At 56.7% G+C, this 16469-nt stretch overlaps 2 protein-coding genes across 3 annotated transcripts; both read right to left on the minus strand.

The window, feature by feature from the left end:
* Positions 1 to 39: 39 nt before the first annotated feature.
* GAS2L2 (growth arrest specific 2 like 2) lies at positions 40 to 4668 on the minus strand. The gene is made up of 7 exons (XM_048967308.1): positions 4368 to 4668; positions 3920 to 4293; positions 2997 to 3235; positions 2304 to 2411; positions 1936 to 2032; positions 1250 to 1487; positions 40 to 1123 (listed from the first exon to the last, which is right to left on the minus strand). Exons 2-7 carry the CDS (start codon positions 4272 to 4274, stop codon positions 40 to 42), a joined length of 2121 nt encoding a protein of 706 aa, XP_048823265.1. The 5' UTR covers positions 4275 to 4293; positions 4368 to 4668.
* Positions 4669 to 4741: 73 nt separating this feature from the next.
* Positions 4742 to 15388, minus strand: MMP28 (matrix metallopeptidase 28). Of its 2 annotated transcripts, XR_007380741.1 has the most exons (9): positions 15302 to 15388; positions 12177 to 12256; positions 11672 to 11814; positions 10035 to 10256; positions 8965 to 9210; positions 8610 to 8759; positions 8167 to 8334; positions 5618 to 6934; positions 4742 to 4759 (listed from the first exon to the last, which is right to left on the minus strand). XR_007380741.1 is itself a non-coding variant. In XM_048966934.1 (8 exons), exons 1-8 carry the CDS (start codon positions 15386 to 15388, stop codon positions 6540 to 6542), a joined length of 1491 nt encoding a protein of 496 aa, XP_048822891.1. In that variant the 3' UTR covers positions 5590 to 6539. The 2 variants fall into 2 exon arrangements, 1 of the variants encoding a protein (XP_048822891.1); XM_048966934.1 differs by lacking the exon at positions 4742 to 4759 and having other exon boundaries at positions 5590 to 6934.
* Between the last annotated feature and the right edge of the window lie 1081 nt (positions 15389 to 16469).

The following is a 16469-nucleotide window of genomic DNA, read 5'->3' on the forward strand; positions in this document are numbered from 1 at the left end:
CGCGTAGGTCCATCCCTGACCCAGACCGATGGGCATGGCTCAGACCCACGCCTCCTCATCATCCTCAGTGAGCCACGCACCGCTGTCACTCAATGAGGGCTTGGCATCCCTGGGCTGTGGGGGCTTCGGGGGGGCTGTGGGGCGATGCTGGCCCCGGGTACGGCGCTGCCCCAGTGGGGTGGGGATGCGTGAGGGACCCTTCCCGGGCCGGTGGTCCCGCCGGGGGCGCACCTTGGGCCGCAGCTTCAGCTTGTAGATGGAGGGCACACGCTCAGGTTTCTTCAGGCACCGCCGGGCTTTGGGCACAGTGCTCCGCGGGGTCTGGTCCCCCACGACTGGCCCTTCCATGGACCCCCCGGCTGGGATATTGGCACACTGTGAGGTTGAGGGCTTTGAGGACACTCTGTTGCCCATTCCCACAGGACGCAGGGGCTGCCAGTTGCGGGTGAGCTCCTCCAGCACCTTCCCATAGTCAGGGGGCTGAGAGTGCCCCCAGTACCCCAGCAGCCCTGAAACATCTGTGTTGTGGCTGCAGACCTTCCCTGGCACTGCGGGGCTCTCAGTGTCCCTGGATATTGGGCTCGGGGTTGGACACTGGGGACTCTCCCCAGCAGCACAGCTCTCACATCCATTTGCAAAATGGGTCAGAGGGGTGGGGGGCCGGCAGATGGCTGAGCTGGTTTTCATCTGAGTTTTAATGTTGCTGTCCTGCTTTGGAGGCTGACTTGGGGAATTTGGGTGTGAAGATGGATGGCTACGTCCAAGGGCTCTCTGGTTCCCTTCCTTGGAGCTTTTCCTGCTCTGCACTGCTCTGTGGGCACTCTGCTGCAGACTGGGGGCACAGGTTTTGATGGGGCTGTGGGTTCGGGGTGTCACAGTGGTGGGGACCCCTACATGCCTGGAAGCTGCCCCAGATGAGCCACCTCCTTGCTGAGTGCTCCTGGGACGTGGTGGTGCCAAGTGGGCACTGGAGGCTGTGCCCCTACTCTGTGCTGCTGACTTTGGGGGGTTCCCATGTGGCTTCTTAGGGGTCCCCACAGTGTCCTGGGATGGGGTGGGTGCCCGCTGTGCAGCCCCATGCCAGGGGGAGGTGGTTCGAGCAGGTGACCTCAGTGTCGGTGTCCTGCAATCAGAGAGAGCCCAGAAAGGAGAGAGACCTCACATCCAGCCCCACACCAGGTACAGAGATGGGAGAAAAAAGCACTACAAAAAGAGGCAATTTAGGGTACAAAGCCACTCAGTGCCTCACCTGCACGAAGGGACCCTCCGGGGCTGTGCTGGTTCCTGGCGGGGGCTGGGGGTGGTGGGGGTCCGGGGGTGGTGGCGGTGGCCGTGGGGTGCCCAGGTGACGGGGGGCAGCGGGCTCTGTGAGCGACTGACCAGCAGAGTGGGCTGAGTGCAGCCAGGGGCCGGAGGAGCTGTGCAGAGCTGCACCTCGTGCTGCACCGGCTGCTGGGAGGGTCTGGTCCTGGAGAGCTGTTTGTGGGCTGCGGGGAAGGACTGAGCTCAGTGGGGTCCCTCCCCATTGCAGACCGCAGCCCCACGGAGCCCAGAGCCTTCCTCCCTGCGCTGTTAGCACGGGACGCTCCTGCAGAGCTGAGTTCCATGCAAACAGGGTTTCGGCCTTGCAATGGACCCTATCCTCCCAAAAGTCTGCCATGACCTCTAGCGGCCACTAGAGCCACCCAACAAGAGCCATTCGCCCAAAGCAGAGATTTCTCAGTGAAGCATCAGGATTACATCTCCTGCCCCTGCAAACACCCAAAAAGCACCAACACTCCCAAGAGCATCGACAAATGCCCCAAAAGCACCGACAAAACCCCAGAAAGAACCAACAAATGCCCCGAAAGGATCAACAAAGCCCCCAAAAGCAGGCACAATGCACCCTTCTCCCCTTCCGCCATCACAGCCAGGGCTGGGGGTGCAGGCACTCACAGAGCGAGGTGCAGCGGCACGGATCGTGCTTGTCCAAGTAGTGCTCCAGGGTGTCCCAGCCGCCCCCGACCCGCACCATGACGTGCTGCCTCAGGATCTGCACTCAAAGACACGCAATGTCAGCCCTGCTTCACCCCACGCCACTGAGGCACAGGGGTCTCAGATCCCACCGCTTGCTTTGTCACCCCAGGGAGAGTCAGGATGGCCTTAGGGAACCTCCCTTCCACTGATCCCATACTTCCATCGGGTAATGCTCAAAACGACACGTTGGCCCCATTTGGCAGATGAATATAGGGAGGAGGCTTGATAGGAGCAAGGTAGGACTCCCGGTGCCTGCGCCCTGCATGCATGAGATGCAGCAGACTCACCCGAACGAAGATGAGGGTGTCGGAGTCACCCACACGGTATTTCCCTTCTGATACTTTGATCATGGGGAACTGGACAGGACAGGTACAGCGGCTCACCAGGTGCTGGACCTGCGGGCAGTAGGGATGGGTTTGCACCAAGGCACGTGGGAAGGGGCCTGGGGTGGTGTGTGGGAACTGCTGAATCACAGCCTGAACCTCTGACTGATCACCTGAGGCAAGCAACGAGTCAGCCCTGGGAGCACAGGTGAAGGCAATTCAACTGTGCTGGTGGAAGGGGTGAAGCCTGGCTCCACCTCTCCTAGAGCCATTTAAGAGCTGGCTACCAGTGGGGAAGGATCTCTTCTGGAGATCCCTCCTTTGGAGTTTTGCAGTGAGCCCAGGACAAGGGTAAGCACTCCATCTATTCTCTTGTTGGTATAACAACCTGCTTAGCCAAACTCTCATTCATTATACAGATGTCTATCCCCATCATCACTATCGTTCCCATCCCTAAGTTCCCATTACTATCTTCATCACTATACCCCCATCACAACATCCCTATCCTCATCATCCCCAGCGTCCCTGTCTCCCCAAGATACACATCTTGATCATCCCCATTCCCATCATCCCACCCCCCACTGTCTCCATCAATCCCATCACCACCTCTCCATCATCTCCAACCCCATCCCAATCCCCATTCCCACCCCCCCATACCATCTGGTCAAGGTTGTGGAGGTCCCGGGGTTTTCTGGGGGGACGGGGCAGGGGGTTGTCTGCAGGAGGCAGCTCCATCTCCTGGCGGAGCTCCTCCTCGATCTCCTCTTCCATCTGCACCAGGGTGGGGGCACACATGCCAAAACGGGCAGCACGGCGTGCCAGCTCCAGCAGGCACAGCACAAAGTTCTTCTCGTTCTTCCTCAGCACCAGGTCCTCTGTCTCGAACATCAGGACGTCTGGGGCAGGGCAGGGGTGCAAAGAGGACGAGAGCACAGATGGAGAGGAGTTGAAACACGTAGATGTGATGCTGAGGGATGTGGTTAGTGGGCGGTATTGGTGGTAGGCAGGCAGCTGGACTGGGTGATCCTAGAGGTATTTTCCAACCTTAAAGATTTTGTGATTCTATGAAGGTCTTCCCAAAGGGATGTTATTTCCCAGAGCACCATCTGTGCCCACCTTGCTGTGCCAGCCCATAGATTGTAGGAATATGGCAGGGCCCAAAAAACTATTGGGTTAAATTCATTAAGGAAAATCCTCCCCCTTGATCATCTACGTACAAAGATGTGTCCATGCTTACTGTGATGTTTCATGGTGTCCCAGAGCCCCACCCCACTGGCTGAGTGAACTGAGGGCATTTTTTTCCATGCCTGTGGCACTGCTGTCAGTGGGGACAGAGGGACAGACCCTCTGCTCAGAGCCAGGACGACTCCTGGTGTCCTTATGGCCATGATGGCCACGCGTGGCACATGCTCTTTTCAGTCCCAACCCCAACTGTTGAGCCCAGGGAAGCTTGTTCAAGCCCAGCTTGGTGCAGAGATCCCAGTGGTGGGATGGCACCAGCTTTGGGGACACAGGAAATCACCGACAGTGATGCCAGGATGCACAGCGCAGCACGGTGCTGCTGGAGCATTGGGTCTTACCGTTGATATCCATCTCCTTCCTGCACCAGTGGATGAAGTTGGAGATGTTGTCCCTGGCCTGGAAGGTGCCTGGTTGTGCTGCTGGATTGCAGCTGACACCGACAGTGGGCAGGTGGAGGTGCTGGGCTGCACTGGGACAGGTGTGGGCAAAGTCCTCAGCCACATGGGTGATGTGGTTGGCATGGGAGCAGAGCACAGCCCCCGTCTCCAGCACCTCCAGGAAGGTGCCCACCTCAATATCCAGCCCATAGAGCTCCTTCAGCCACTCGGCCAAGTCCTCCTTCATGGCATACAGGTACTGCTGGCTGGACCCATAGGGACGGATGCTCCGCACTGCAGCTCCAGGCGTCCCCATTGTGCCATAAGACCCCAAACTGGGAGGAGGCAAGGGGAAACGGGTGGTGGGGATGTGAGAAGAAGCCCCAGCCCACCTCCCCACCCCACTCACCGCGTGCTCTGTGCCACTAGGAGGGTGACAGCGGGGTGCCGGAGCACTGCCGGGGTCCAGGGCTGTGGGGAAGCAGAAATTGCCCTCCTGGGCAGTGGGTGTTTTGTTTCCTTCCCAAGAGCTGTTCTCTTCTCCTTGGTGATAAGGGACCGGCTGCAAACACTCCCTGTTAACCCTTCAGCACCCACTCCTCCTCCAGGAGCACTGCTCCTCCTCTGTGCCCCATCGGGTGGGTCTGTCCCCCCAGGGATAGAGGGCAGCCCCTCAGCACCCCGACTCACTCAGAACCCCAAAAGCAGAGGGGAGTTGCCCCCCTTCTCACCACCCTCACACCCACCTGTGCTGCAGGTGGTGACACAAAGGCCCACCAGGAAATCACCCCAAGCCTCGTTCTGTAAAAAGAAAAGAAAATGATCATGAGGAGGGGTACATTCACATGTATTCCTTTGGGGTTTCGTGCTCTGGGAGCAAGAAGCCGAGCTCCTCCACGAGTGGCACAGCTCCAAGAGTTGAGGCTGTAGGGAAACAACGGCGGGTATGGCAGTGAGTGGGCACCACGGGAATCTGCTTCTCCTCATGGGCTTCAACAAAAGGAGGGTTTGCAAAAGGAAATCTGCCAGCATTGTGCTTGCAGCATGGGGTTGGAAGAGGCCCTGGGGAGCCTGGGGGGTCCTTGCTGCCGGGGGCAGTGTCTTCTCCCTGCTGATGTTCCTCTGGATGAGCCTGGTGCCATTTTGGGGGAGGAAATGCAAGAATCCCAGCTATTTCCCTGGGCTGTGGAATGTGCGGCAGGCGCCTGGCATGTCTTACAAGCAGCACAGGAGGAGAAAAGGAGCCTCGTGATGCTGAGAGGACGGTGACACAGATTGAGGTGCATGTCCAACCCCTCACCCCGCACCTTATGGGGTGCAGGAGCTGCAGCCAGACTGACATACAGCTCTGCAAACATTGCAACACCACCACCATCCCCGGCCACTGGGCAGCGTGTGTGGGATGCCTCAGCATGTCGTGGCATGAAGGAAAGCAAACAAGGGGAGCACACATCACTTGCTTTCTTCTGGGGGAGACTGATCCAGAAATCAGCCCCAACCCTCCTGCATGGACAAACCAAGCAATGCCCACTCCACCCCCATTTTCAGTACAGACCTTTTGAAAATCACGGGCTAGGGTATTTTTAAAAAATACAATAGCCTGGCATGAAAACAGAGGGGAATGCCAGCACTGTGAATCTGGATGTTCACTTTATTCACCTTCAGGTCTCCAGGCTCCTGGAAAGCTGCAAGTGATGTTGCATTATTACCATCTCATTCAAAATGAAACACTGCAGCCTCGTCTCTTTGGCAACACCAAAAAATCCCCTGAGATGTTGAGCTGCGTCCGTGCCCCATGTCTGTGCAGGAAGGGTTCATTCACAAATATCACAGACAACAAACCCAAAGGCTCCAAGATCTCAAATCAGAACAGGACTGAAGGGTGTACAGAACTCAATACTACTGCAGAGAGTCAGAGAAGGGAACACTTGCCCTGCTCATGGAGGGAGCATAACCCTTATAATACAGCAGAGAATCCACCCTGCCCATCTCCTGCTGCCCTCCAGCCCTTCTGTATTGCTTCACAGCTCCTCCTTTCTCCTGTTCTTTCACCAAAGATCTCTACTTCCTCCTCAAAACCACACCGTTTTGTTCAGAGTGCGCTCAGAGCTGGGCTTGTTCTGGGGTCTGTGTTCCATCAGCCCCACGTATGGGGCAGCAAGGCCCCAGGTGCCGCCTGAAAGACTGTAAACCCATGTTTATAGAGACATAAACCCACGGTTATGTCCAAAAATCTCTTCTTGTTTCAACCAAAAACAGTCGCTCATTTAAAACTACTGAAGCACCAGAGCACCCATCAGTAAGGCAGTTCTCTGCCTGATCATGAAAAAAACAAGAAAGGATTAACCAAAAACAGTCCTGGCTTGAAAAAAAATCCTTAAAGTTATCAGAAATGTTACATTTGCAGTCTCCGTGGCTTATCAGTGTTCTTATGGCTGAATCACAGCCCATCTGTGGGACCCTCCATCCCAGCCTCATCGCTGTTGTCCATGGTGTTGGGCCTGGGGACCAGCGGACCCCTTGGGTCAGTCAGTGGGATGGGCTCAGCCAACATGTTGTCCCAGCGATGCTTGGTGTTGGCTCAGAAGAGGATGTGCCCATCATTGGCATCCCAGCAGCCCATCCACGGCAGCTCGGCAGCCCACTTGCCATTGGCCACCACCTGCAGCTTGGCCTGGTTGAACCGCCAGTAGCGGTCATCCCGAAAGAAGTAGAGGAAGCCATCGCGGTGCACCACGGCCCCTGCTGTGCCAGGGGGTACGCCGTCCCAGTCTCGCAGGCTGCGGGGGTAGTAGGGCTCCAGGGCGAGGGTCTCCTCGCTCAGCACGAAGTATTTGGCTCCTTTGAAGAGCACCAGGCGCCGGAGCTGTTGGAAGTAGAGGGCTGTGTCGGGGTGGCGGGGCAGGCCGTGGGCACTGCACTTCTGGGGGAAGCCAGACATCAAGGTGGAGCCACGGTATTTCCAGCATCGACCACCTGGGATGGAGAAGAGAGGCTCAGTGACCACATAAGCCCAGATCATAGATGCACTGAGGTTGGAAAGGACCCCTAAGGTCATCAAGGCCAACTGCTAGCCTGGCACGGACAAGTCTACCACTAAACCACACCCCCAGGCACCACATCTACAGATTCCTTAATTACCTCCAGGAATGGGGACTCAAACACATTCCTGGACTGTCTGTTCCAGTGCTGTACAGCCCTCTCTGTGAATAAATTTTTCCTGACGCTGACCCTAAACCTTCCTTGGTGCAACTTGAGGCCATTATCTCCTGTATTATTGCTTGGTCCTCATAGCCTATGGATTCCAGCCATCCCAGAGATGACCTGGCCCTGGGCACGTCCCTATTGGGCTTTCCCACAGGTTGGGAAAGGAAGAAGCAGCTCCAGAGCATAGAGGCAAACTGGGCTCTCTTGGTGCCTATGCCATGCTTCTGCAAGAAGGGATGGGGATGAAAGGTTTTGTACAGCAGGACAGATATCGCTCACATCCCTCCTGTGCTGGGACAACCCAGACTAGAACAGAAATTCACAGCAGCCCCAGATATCCCCGCTGCAGCTGGGGCCATCCCTGCAGGCACATGCAGATAGACAAAAGCTCCTTTCTACTCCTGGGTCTGGCCCTGCAGAGGGGCTTCTGGCTCTCCCCCAGCTGCAACAACAAAGTCCCTTTCTGGCAGACTTGTGAGTGGTTTCCATCACAAGTTCAGGCTGACCTCAGTGTCCTGGCTGCCTGGTCTGACCTTTCTCTGCCCTGACAGCTGTGCCACAGGCAGCTTACAGATGGCAGCAAGGCACCAGGGACAGGGCACAAACCATGAGAACGCAGTGCTCAGATCATCTTCTTGCAGTTACACATTTTTGAAGAATATTTTCTCCTAAAAATGCGTCTGCTTTAGTTTTCAAATCCAGGGAATGCTGCTCTCTGGACTGGGCTAAAAGGGAAACTGAGGCATGGGGCAATGGGGGTTGATGCAAAGCTCATTTGTGACCGCAGCATCCTGGAGCCTGCACCCATGGGTAGATGTCACACGAAGGGACATGATCTAGAGTGGTCACAGCCATGGGTCGATGGTTGGACTGGATGATCTTACTGGTCTTTCCAACCTTAACGATTTTGATTCTATGATTCATGGGACTCAGCGATGTCCCAGCCCCTTGGCACAGCATCAGGCTGACAGACCAATCAATACAACCTGCATCTCACTGACCTTTGAAGAAGTAGAAGCTGTGGCTGAATGGGGAGTAGGCACAGGCATCGATACCAGCAGGCAGCCCTGGCCAGCGCATGTGCAAGGGTTGAGGCTGGCTGGTGTTGCCGCTGGCTGACACCACCCAGAAGTGGCTGCCCTTGAAGATATACAGGTTGTGTTCTGTGTCTGCAGGGCAGAAGAGATGATGAGGGTGAGAAGCTTGGTGCCACATCACAAACCCAGCATTGTCCCACTGATCATCACCTCTTGTCCCTCCAACTCCTGTGAGACGTCCATATAGGGCTGAGGACATCCCAGCCCAGCCCAGCCCAGCCCAGCCCAGCCCAGCCCAGCCCAGCCCAGCCCAGCCACTCTTTCCATCATTCTGGGAATCTTATTGAGTGAGGAGAGGCTGCTGGACAGGTTGGGAATGTTTGGGGAGAGGGTTTGTGGCCACACACCAGCAGTTATGGCATCGAAGAAGGAGCTGCAGTAGTAGGTGCTGAGGCTCCGCCGTTGATGTTCCTCACCATACAGGTCCCCACTCCAGTCCTGGAAGTGAGTGAAGACCCTTCCTGGCAGCTGGATGGCCAAGCCCCTGGAGGGCTTTCCTGAGACAGAGCAAGGTGAGAGTCATGGAATAGGGCACTGAAGCAGGAGCACAAGGCTGGCAAGCCATCAGAGGGCATCAAACAATTGGCGCACCCCAGTCTGGTTCCTATTGCCCTCAGTAACAGTGGCACGAACATACTCCCACCTCTGTTTCTCGCCCTCCACCCCAAAGACCATCTCAAGTAGCACCCAACAGATGCTCACCATACAAGTTCTGGATGGCCAAGATGTCATCCCAGTTGAGAACAAAGTCCTTGCCGAGCTTCTTGTAGTAGGGTGACATGAGGGCACTCTTGGTGGGCGAGTGCTCCAGCCCCAGTGTGTGCCCCACCTCGTGTGCAACGACCACAAAGAGGTTGCGGCCTTTGCCACTGTGCAGGGACCAGCGCTCGGCGCTGTCGAAGTGGGCTTCTCCACGTCGGGGGAAGAAGGCGTGGGCCAGGGCCCCCCCTGGGGACAAAACAGCTCTGGGTTGCTTCAATAGACTTCAATTTTAGGTCTTCGAGGGGCTTCCCAAAGGGAATTCCTTGAGAATTGGTCTCTACTACAAGAAAGACATTGATGCCAAAGATAGGCAGAAAGCTGGGAAGGCTCTGGAGCACAAATCGTATGGGGAGTGGCTGAGGCAATGGGAGGGTTCAATCTGGAGAAGAGAAGGCTCAGAAGGGACCTTTTCACTCTTTCCAATGCTCTGAAAGGATCTTGAGGCAAGGTGGGAGTTGGCTTTGCTTCCAGGTAACAGTGATAGGATGAGAGGTGATGGACTCAAGTTGTGCCAGGGAATGTTCAGGTTGGGTGCTAGGAAGCTTTTCTCCAAAGGAACTGCATTGCAATGGCATCGCTGCCCAGGGAGGTGGGGGAGTCACCATCCCTGGAGGTGTTCCAGAGCTGTGGAGATGTGGCACTGAGGGATGTGGGCAGTGGGCAGTGCTGGTGAGAGTGGGCTGGGGTTGGACGTGGGGATCTGAGAGGCCTTTTCCAACCTTAATGATTCTATGATTTCATGCACTATGTGAAACCCAAACCATGTCTGAAAGGGATGAGGTAAGAGCATGGTGTGAGGGCTCCTTGAAGGCCATCACCATGCTTCAACCATGATCAACTCAACCACCTCCCAGGTAATCTACAGCTGCGGGACTGGGAACTCAGGACCCCAAACCACCTTCACTCAAGCTGCTGGGTACTGGGAAGACACCACCTCCACCCCAACAATCCCCAGCCAGGAAGAGCCCCCATTGTAGAAGAGAAGCTTACGAGGAGGGAGCGACCAGCACCTGGCCCATCGAAGGCATTGTTGATCCCATCGTTGTGGTCCCCGTGGAAGAAGGTCAGACGGATGTCAGCCGGGCCATCCCGTGCTTCCCAAAACACCAGCGAGGAGACGTTGCTCCAGAGCTCAAAGGCAGCCCTGACAGCCAGGCGCACCTCGTGCTGCGGCAGGTACGGGGGCCAGTTCACCACGCGGTACGTCAGGTGCCTCTTGTGCCACTTGCTGCCTGCAGGATGGGCACTGCACAGGATCTGAGCCGGCTCTGATGGAGCCACCACCACATGGCTGCCCCAGGTACCAGGTCAGACCTTGCCTGGGACAGCAGCTGGGGCACCCAGTTGATGCTCTCCTTGCCTTGTTGCTCCTCCTGGGGCCAAATCCAGACCTCAACTTATTGGATCAGTGCCCACTCCAAGGTCTTGGCTTCCAGGGAGTGAAAGCAAAGGCACGAAGGGGAAAATAATTAGGGAGGATGCTCACATCTGGCCGGGGGCGAACAGGAGTGGGAAAGAAGCCATGGGGCTGCACTGGGAATATGTGAGTGCTGGAGCCAGTGCTGAGGAGTGGGAACAGTGATGGAGCTGCAGCAGCTGCCCTGCTCCAGATGTGTGGGAAAGGGGAAGGATGGGGTTACACAGTGCTCTGCAGACACAATAACTTCTTGCAGCAAATCAAGATGGTGCCGATATCCCCCTCTGTAGCCCAGGACAGCTGGGTGAGGTCTGGGGCAGGCTCAGTGCCCAGCTGCTCTGAGGCAGGGCAATAGGGCTAACCGTACACTGGTGCTGGTTTGGGTACATATAATGACCACCATCTCCTATGCACCTGTCTCACAAAGTTGGGACAGAAAAACAAAGCCTGGGGAGAAATGCCTCTTTGCCATAATTTTTGGCTGTCCCACCCAGATGTGACCCATGGGGCACACAGAGTCCCTTGCTGCTCCTCGGTGCCTTGATGGGCACAGCTCTGAGATGACACCCAGCGTCCCACCTGACCCTGCACGCAGAGCACTCCTGCAGCAGGACATACGGCATCCCAGGGACCAGGACTGACAGCTCCAGTGGATATTAAAGCCCAGCAAGGTGCCCAGAACAAAGCCCAGCTGGGGACATCCTGCTGCACATCCCAGTGCTGCAGCTGGGGCCGGTGACCCGGCTGAGGTATCCTGCAGTGGCTGGCAGCATGCTGGTTGACAAAAGCCTTTGCTGGCTCAGCTGTGGCTTCCTGCTCCAAGGCAGATAAACAGCCAGCTTAGCACAAAGCCATGCGCCTTCCTGCCCGGCGCCGGACACCCCGTCCCCCCCTTTGTCCCGTCAGCACTGCTCCAGGCCCCAGCCTGCTGCCATTCCTGCAGCAGTGAGCTGAGCAGCTGAATGCCTTTTGCTACCCCCGTGAAGGAACTTTTGGGGGCCACAAGCCGAGGACGGAAAGCACAGAACTGAGCTGCATCCCATCCCATCTCTTGGCTTCATCCAGCCGTGCTATGAGCAAAGGAGCTGACAAGGCACAGAGCCCTGCCTTAGTCTCACCCTCATTTTCCCCATATCCCGTACGCACGGCTGCTCCCAGCCCTCCTGCTCTCTAGGAACCACGCTATCCATCCACCAGCCCAGCACCCCCAGCCCAGACCCCAGTGCTCACCGTGCTGCATGGAGCGCCTGCGGCGTGGGGCCGTGGGGCGGCTCTCCCCATCGCCAGTCCCGCAGCGAGGACGGCCCATCTGCCGCAGCGTGGGGACGTCCAGCACCCCGCTGGGAGGGAGGTGGCTCACACGCTGGAAATCCCTACAAAGGAAGGGAGATGTCAAAACCCTGCGTTTCCCGATAGCGATGCCTGGAGCCCAGCCAGGGCTTCCACTCTGTGCCAGTTCTGTGCCCCACTGGCAGGAGTGCATCTGAGAGATAATGCCAGATCCCAAACACTCTGAGATCTCCAAACCTCAGCCTCGCTGCCGGCATTATAATGGGGACAGCAGGCCATAAAAGGCAAATAATACTGCGCCAACAAGTCATGTCTCTCTGCAGCTCGTGCTTCAGTATCTGGCAGTGAGAGAGCCCTGAGCTGCAAAACACATTGCTTGGGGCACACAGCTCCCACACAGCCTGGGGAGATGCATTGCTGCTGGTTTTAAAACAAAGGTTCCTACCTCAGTGCTGCTGTGAACTCCACAGGGCTGAGCTGGCCTGGCTGCGGTGCTCCCAGGTAGCCATATTTCTGCAGGAACAGCTGTGGGGACAGAAATGAGACAGGGGACAGACATGGGGTGGGTTCAGGATGTGTTCACTTGTATAGGGATAAAGATGTGGTGGGAGAGAGCATAGCAAACCCAGAAATTCCTGTCTATTGCTTCATTACACCATGATGATTCCCATGATATGAGTCCATGCACTTGGACAGCTTCACGTGCCTTTCGCTCATTTTTGACAGACCTTGGGTATTTGGCCACGGCCCCATGGAGGCAGACTGCACGATGCCATCCACACCAGGGGCTACCAGACCCACGCACCCATCTCCAACCACCAGCAACTCGATGCAATATTTGCAACAATGGCCACAATGCAGACTTCAGCAAGGCCAGGCTGGGCAGGGCCAGCCCCAAGGCTGCTGGCCATCCCCATCCCACCTCATCCCCATTTCATCACTATCCCATCCCCATTCCACCAATAACCCATCCCCATCAACGTTTCATTCCTAATCCCATCCCATCCCATCTCATCGTCATCCCATCCCCATCCCCAACTCCATCCCATCCCCATCAACACCCCCATCGCCGTCCCAACCCCAACCCATCCCCATCCCCAAGCAGGATGTGCAGCTGAGCAGGGACACACATGGGGCAGTCGGCTCTGCCAAGCCATTCTTCTCCTTATCATCCATTGTAAAGGATGGAAATCGCCAGGCTGAACTTGCTCCAGCACATAAACTGCTTTTCAAAGAAAACAAGCATTTCCCCGTGCCCCGGCTGCCCCCAGCTTTCTGAGAGGTTTAGCAGTGATTTTTCCAGGAATGTTCCACACCCGTCTCCCCCATCCCACAGGGACGGCAGAGCCGCCTCCCCGCATCCTGTTAGTGAGAAGGCCCTGCATTAAGGGGATGGGGAATTAAAAGGGAAAGTGACTGCTTGGCCACGCACATCCCTGCACGTGGGGATGTGGAATGCATTGTGAGAACCCCGAGCAGAATGTTTTGGGACTCAAATGCCCTGCACTGCCCATGCCTTTCCTACCTCAACTTTTCACAGTCATTAAGATTAGAAAGGACCTCAAAGATCTCCAAATCCAAGCCATCCCACTATGCCCACTGCCCATATCCCTCAGTGCCACATCCCCATGGTCCTGGAACACCTCCAGGGACAGTGACCCCACCAGCTCTCTGTGCAGATGTGCCACTGCATCACCACACTAAAAATGACAACTGGAAGCTGGTTCCTGTCCCCTAATCCCATTCTTGAAGCATGAAAATGATTTTTCTCCACCATGAGCTCATGAATACTTGAAAACCCATCTGGGTAAGGCTGAGTGCGTGGCGATAAGAGAACAGCCCACAGCAGCTGTTCCTAAGCATCACCAAAATGTTCACCATCAGAATGTTCCCATGTTGCTCATTATTGTCACTCTCTAGATTGCCTCTGGCTGTGACATTCGGACAGTTTGGGGACCATTCGATGCCCAGGACCTGCAGCATTCAGCCCCTCCTGCCCCCAACAGGGAATGGCTCTTTTCCATACAATGGGAAAAGAAAAACAGCAGGAAGCCAAGAGCCATGAAATATGCCCAGCTCCCCCTCCGCACCAGGAGGGAAACAAGGAGAGGAAGGTCTGACTGCCTGGATCGCTGTGGGGCTGCAGGGGGTGGAGGAGCCCTTCCAGGCACACAGCCCTCCCATACAGCCCTGGAAATCAGCTGAGAGCCACAGGCAAGGAAACACCTTGCCCTGACTGCAGGCATCCCGGGTGGCAGGCAGCCAGCGGCACGCAGCCAGGCCTCCCTCCTTGGGACTGGGACAACAACAGCCCCCAGACAGCCCCCCCCCCACCAGATGCTCCATTCCTGGCCCCTTTCCATCACTGAAGTACCAAGAACACTCAGACGAGCATCTTCCCCTGCCTGCAGGGCTGCTTGCAATGACTGTGGTCCCCCTGGGCACAGTGCAGCCAACAGCATCCCATGAGCCAGCATGGGCTGAGCATCCCCAGCTCCATTCCACATCACTTTGGCACCAGCTGGAGCTGGGGCAGCTTCCCTGCTTGGTTCCCTGCTGATACAGTGAGAGCTGGAGCCAGCAAACACCACGGCGCCGTTGGGTGTCGGCACCTTGGGGTTATGGCACAAGCATGCACAGATCACTGCCTGCCAGGATGGTGGGGATGTTACAGGCTCTGAAGCCTCCACCTCCCTCTGCTCTCCTAAATGCATTCCTGTCTGCATTTGCAGCCCCTGAGGCACAATCCTCACGTCTCTTTGTTTGAGTGTGTGTGTGTAAATGTATATATAAAGTTACATACACATTCACAGAAATATACAAGAGGGGAGATAGATCCAGAGCTGGGCTGTCCTCCCAGTGGAAGGGTGGGGGCTGATCTCGTGGGTTAGCACGGGCCTGATGGATTTGGGGACACCATCCTTGCCATCAGCAGGATGCAAGCAGGAACATCACACATAGAATCACAGAATGGTTGGAGTTGGAAGAGACCCCCAGAGGGCATCTGCTCCCACTGCCTGCAGAACACTGGGACACCCACAGCTCCATCAGTGCTCACAGCCCTCCAGCCTGACCCTGGGGGTGTGCAGGGATGGAGCTGTGAGCAGTCTGTGCAGTGCCTCACTGCCTGTATTGGAAACAACTTCTTCCTTATACTCAGCCTAAATCCCCCTTTAAACCTGCTGGGCTGCGTGCTGCCCAGCGCCTGCAGATAACGAGATGATGAACATAAATGTATTTCCAATTAAACACCCCAACTTCAGCTGCGATTGTAATGAAAACGAGCGCAATGAAAACACAACCCGAGTGGACATTTTCACCTCTAGGCTTCCACAGCCCTTTGTTGCTAACTTTGACCACACTAAAAGTAATAATAATGTAAAAAAACCACCAACTTTGTGACATCAGATGCAACGTCTGCTGACAATTTCAGCTCCCAAAAGGGACAGCAAGCCGACGTCCCGCTTAGAGAAAAGCCAAACCCCGCCACGTCCCAACACCCCAACCCCTCCACGCTCGCTCATCCCCGCTCCCCGCCCGCCCCATTCATTCCCCGCACCGCTCTCCTACCTCCGCCCGCCGCCGCTCGCCCCGCACCGCCGCGCCCCGCACGGCCGCCAACAGCAGCAGCAGCCCGAGCGCCGCCCGCAGCCCCATGGCCGCACCGCACCGCACCGCACCGCTCCGCGCTCCGCCGCTCCTCCCGCCGCCCCGCCCGGGGACTGAGCTCCGCCCGCGTGTGCCGAGCGTGCCCGGGGCTGCGGGGCGCAGAGGTGGGCGCAGGGTTGGCTGCCCCTCCGCCCCCAGATCGCGCACTGGGAGCCGCGTTTTCCTCCGGCTGTCCCCGACCGCTGTGCTTCTCCAATGGATTCGGCCCTTCTGCGTGCTCCCCGCGCTATTTTGTTCTCATTTAAGCAAAGCGAAAGGATGTTTGGTTCGGAAAAATAATAGGATGTGACTTAGGGCTGCTTTGTTTCCGTGCCAGCTCCGACCACACGCCTCTTGTAAAGCCCACAACTCTTCTTTCTGTCCAGCCCACAAAGCTCCAGGAGCAGTGGTACCCGCAGGGCCCTGGGCAACTTGGGGCAGCACAGGAGAGGCGGAGGGGGTCCTAAAACAAAGGAATTCGTGCAACGCAGGATGATAAAGAATGGGGAGAGGCTGTCAATGGGATGGAAGAGGAGGGGGCTGAGTGATGGGGAGAGGGGCACAAACAGCAGGCGCAGGTCGGAGCTGCGCTTCCTTTCCAAACAAGAGCAGCACTGTCTGCAAACGCAGCCGTGTTTGGCTCGTCTCGAGGAAGCAACCGGTCCATCTGCTGTTCCCCTTAAGAATAGGGGTGAGGAGGAAGCCTGGCTCGGGCCCAGCAGCAGCAGGAAGTGCCGTGGCTGCTTGTAGTGCAGGGAAGGGCTGGGGGGCACCTGGTGCTGCTGCATCAGTCCTCGCTCACGATGGCTGGTGGCACAGGGTGGGAAAAACTGGGGATTGGGGCCCAGCACACAGCACAGGGATGATGCCTGCTGCCAGTCCTCTCCCCACCCCTCGCTGGGTATCAGCAAGGCAGCAGCACTCACCTGGTCGTGGTGGGGAGCAGCGGATGTGGTTGGCACAGCACCAAGGCTGCGAAACTCAGCTGCAGTGCTGAGCCCCATGAATCACTGCCCATGAACCAGTTATGAAACAGTGCTGGAACAGCACCCATACAGCTGAGCAGCAACAGTGTTTACCGTAACTGATA

This window comes from Lagopus muta, chromosome 20 (assembly GCF_023343835.1).
Source record: "Lagopus muta isolate bLagMut1 chromosome 20, bLagMut1 primary, whole genome shotgun sequence".
NCBI lineage: Eukaryota > Metazoa > Chordata > Aves > Galliformes > Phasianidae > Lagopus > Lagopus muta.

Bases quoted from the DNA above. Each gene is read 5' to 3' on its own strand.
- GAS2L2 (XM_048967308.1), bottom strand. From the start codon at position 4,274: ATGGGGACGCCTGGAGCTGCAGTGCGGAGCATCCGTCCCTATGGGTCC. The intron at 2,412-2,996 runs GTATGGGGGGGT...TACTGCCCGCAG, and splicing joins TCCACAACCTTGACCAGATG to GTCCAGCACCTGGTGAGCCG. The intron at 1,488-1,935 runs GTGAGTGCCTGC...CCTTCCCCGCAG, and splicing joins GTGCCGCTGCACCTCGCTCT to CCCACAAACAGCTCTCCAGG.
- MMP28 (XM_048966934.1), bottom strand. From the start codon at position 15,388: ATGGGGCTGCGGGCGGCGCTCGGGCTGCTGCTGCTGTTGGCGGCCGTG. The intron at 9,211-10,034 runs GTGCTGGTCGCT...TTTTGTCCCCAG, and splicing joins CAATGCCTTCGATGGGCCAG to GGGGGGCCCTGGCCCACGCC. The intron at 8,335-8,609 runs GTGTGTGGCCAC...TCTGCCCTGCAG, and splicing joins CTTCGATGCCATAACTGCTG to ACACAGAACACAACCTGTAT.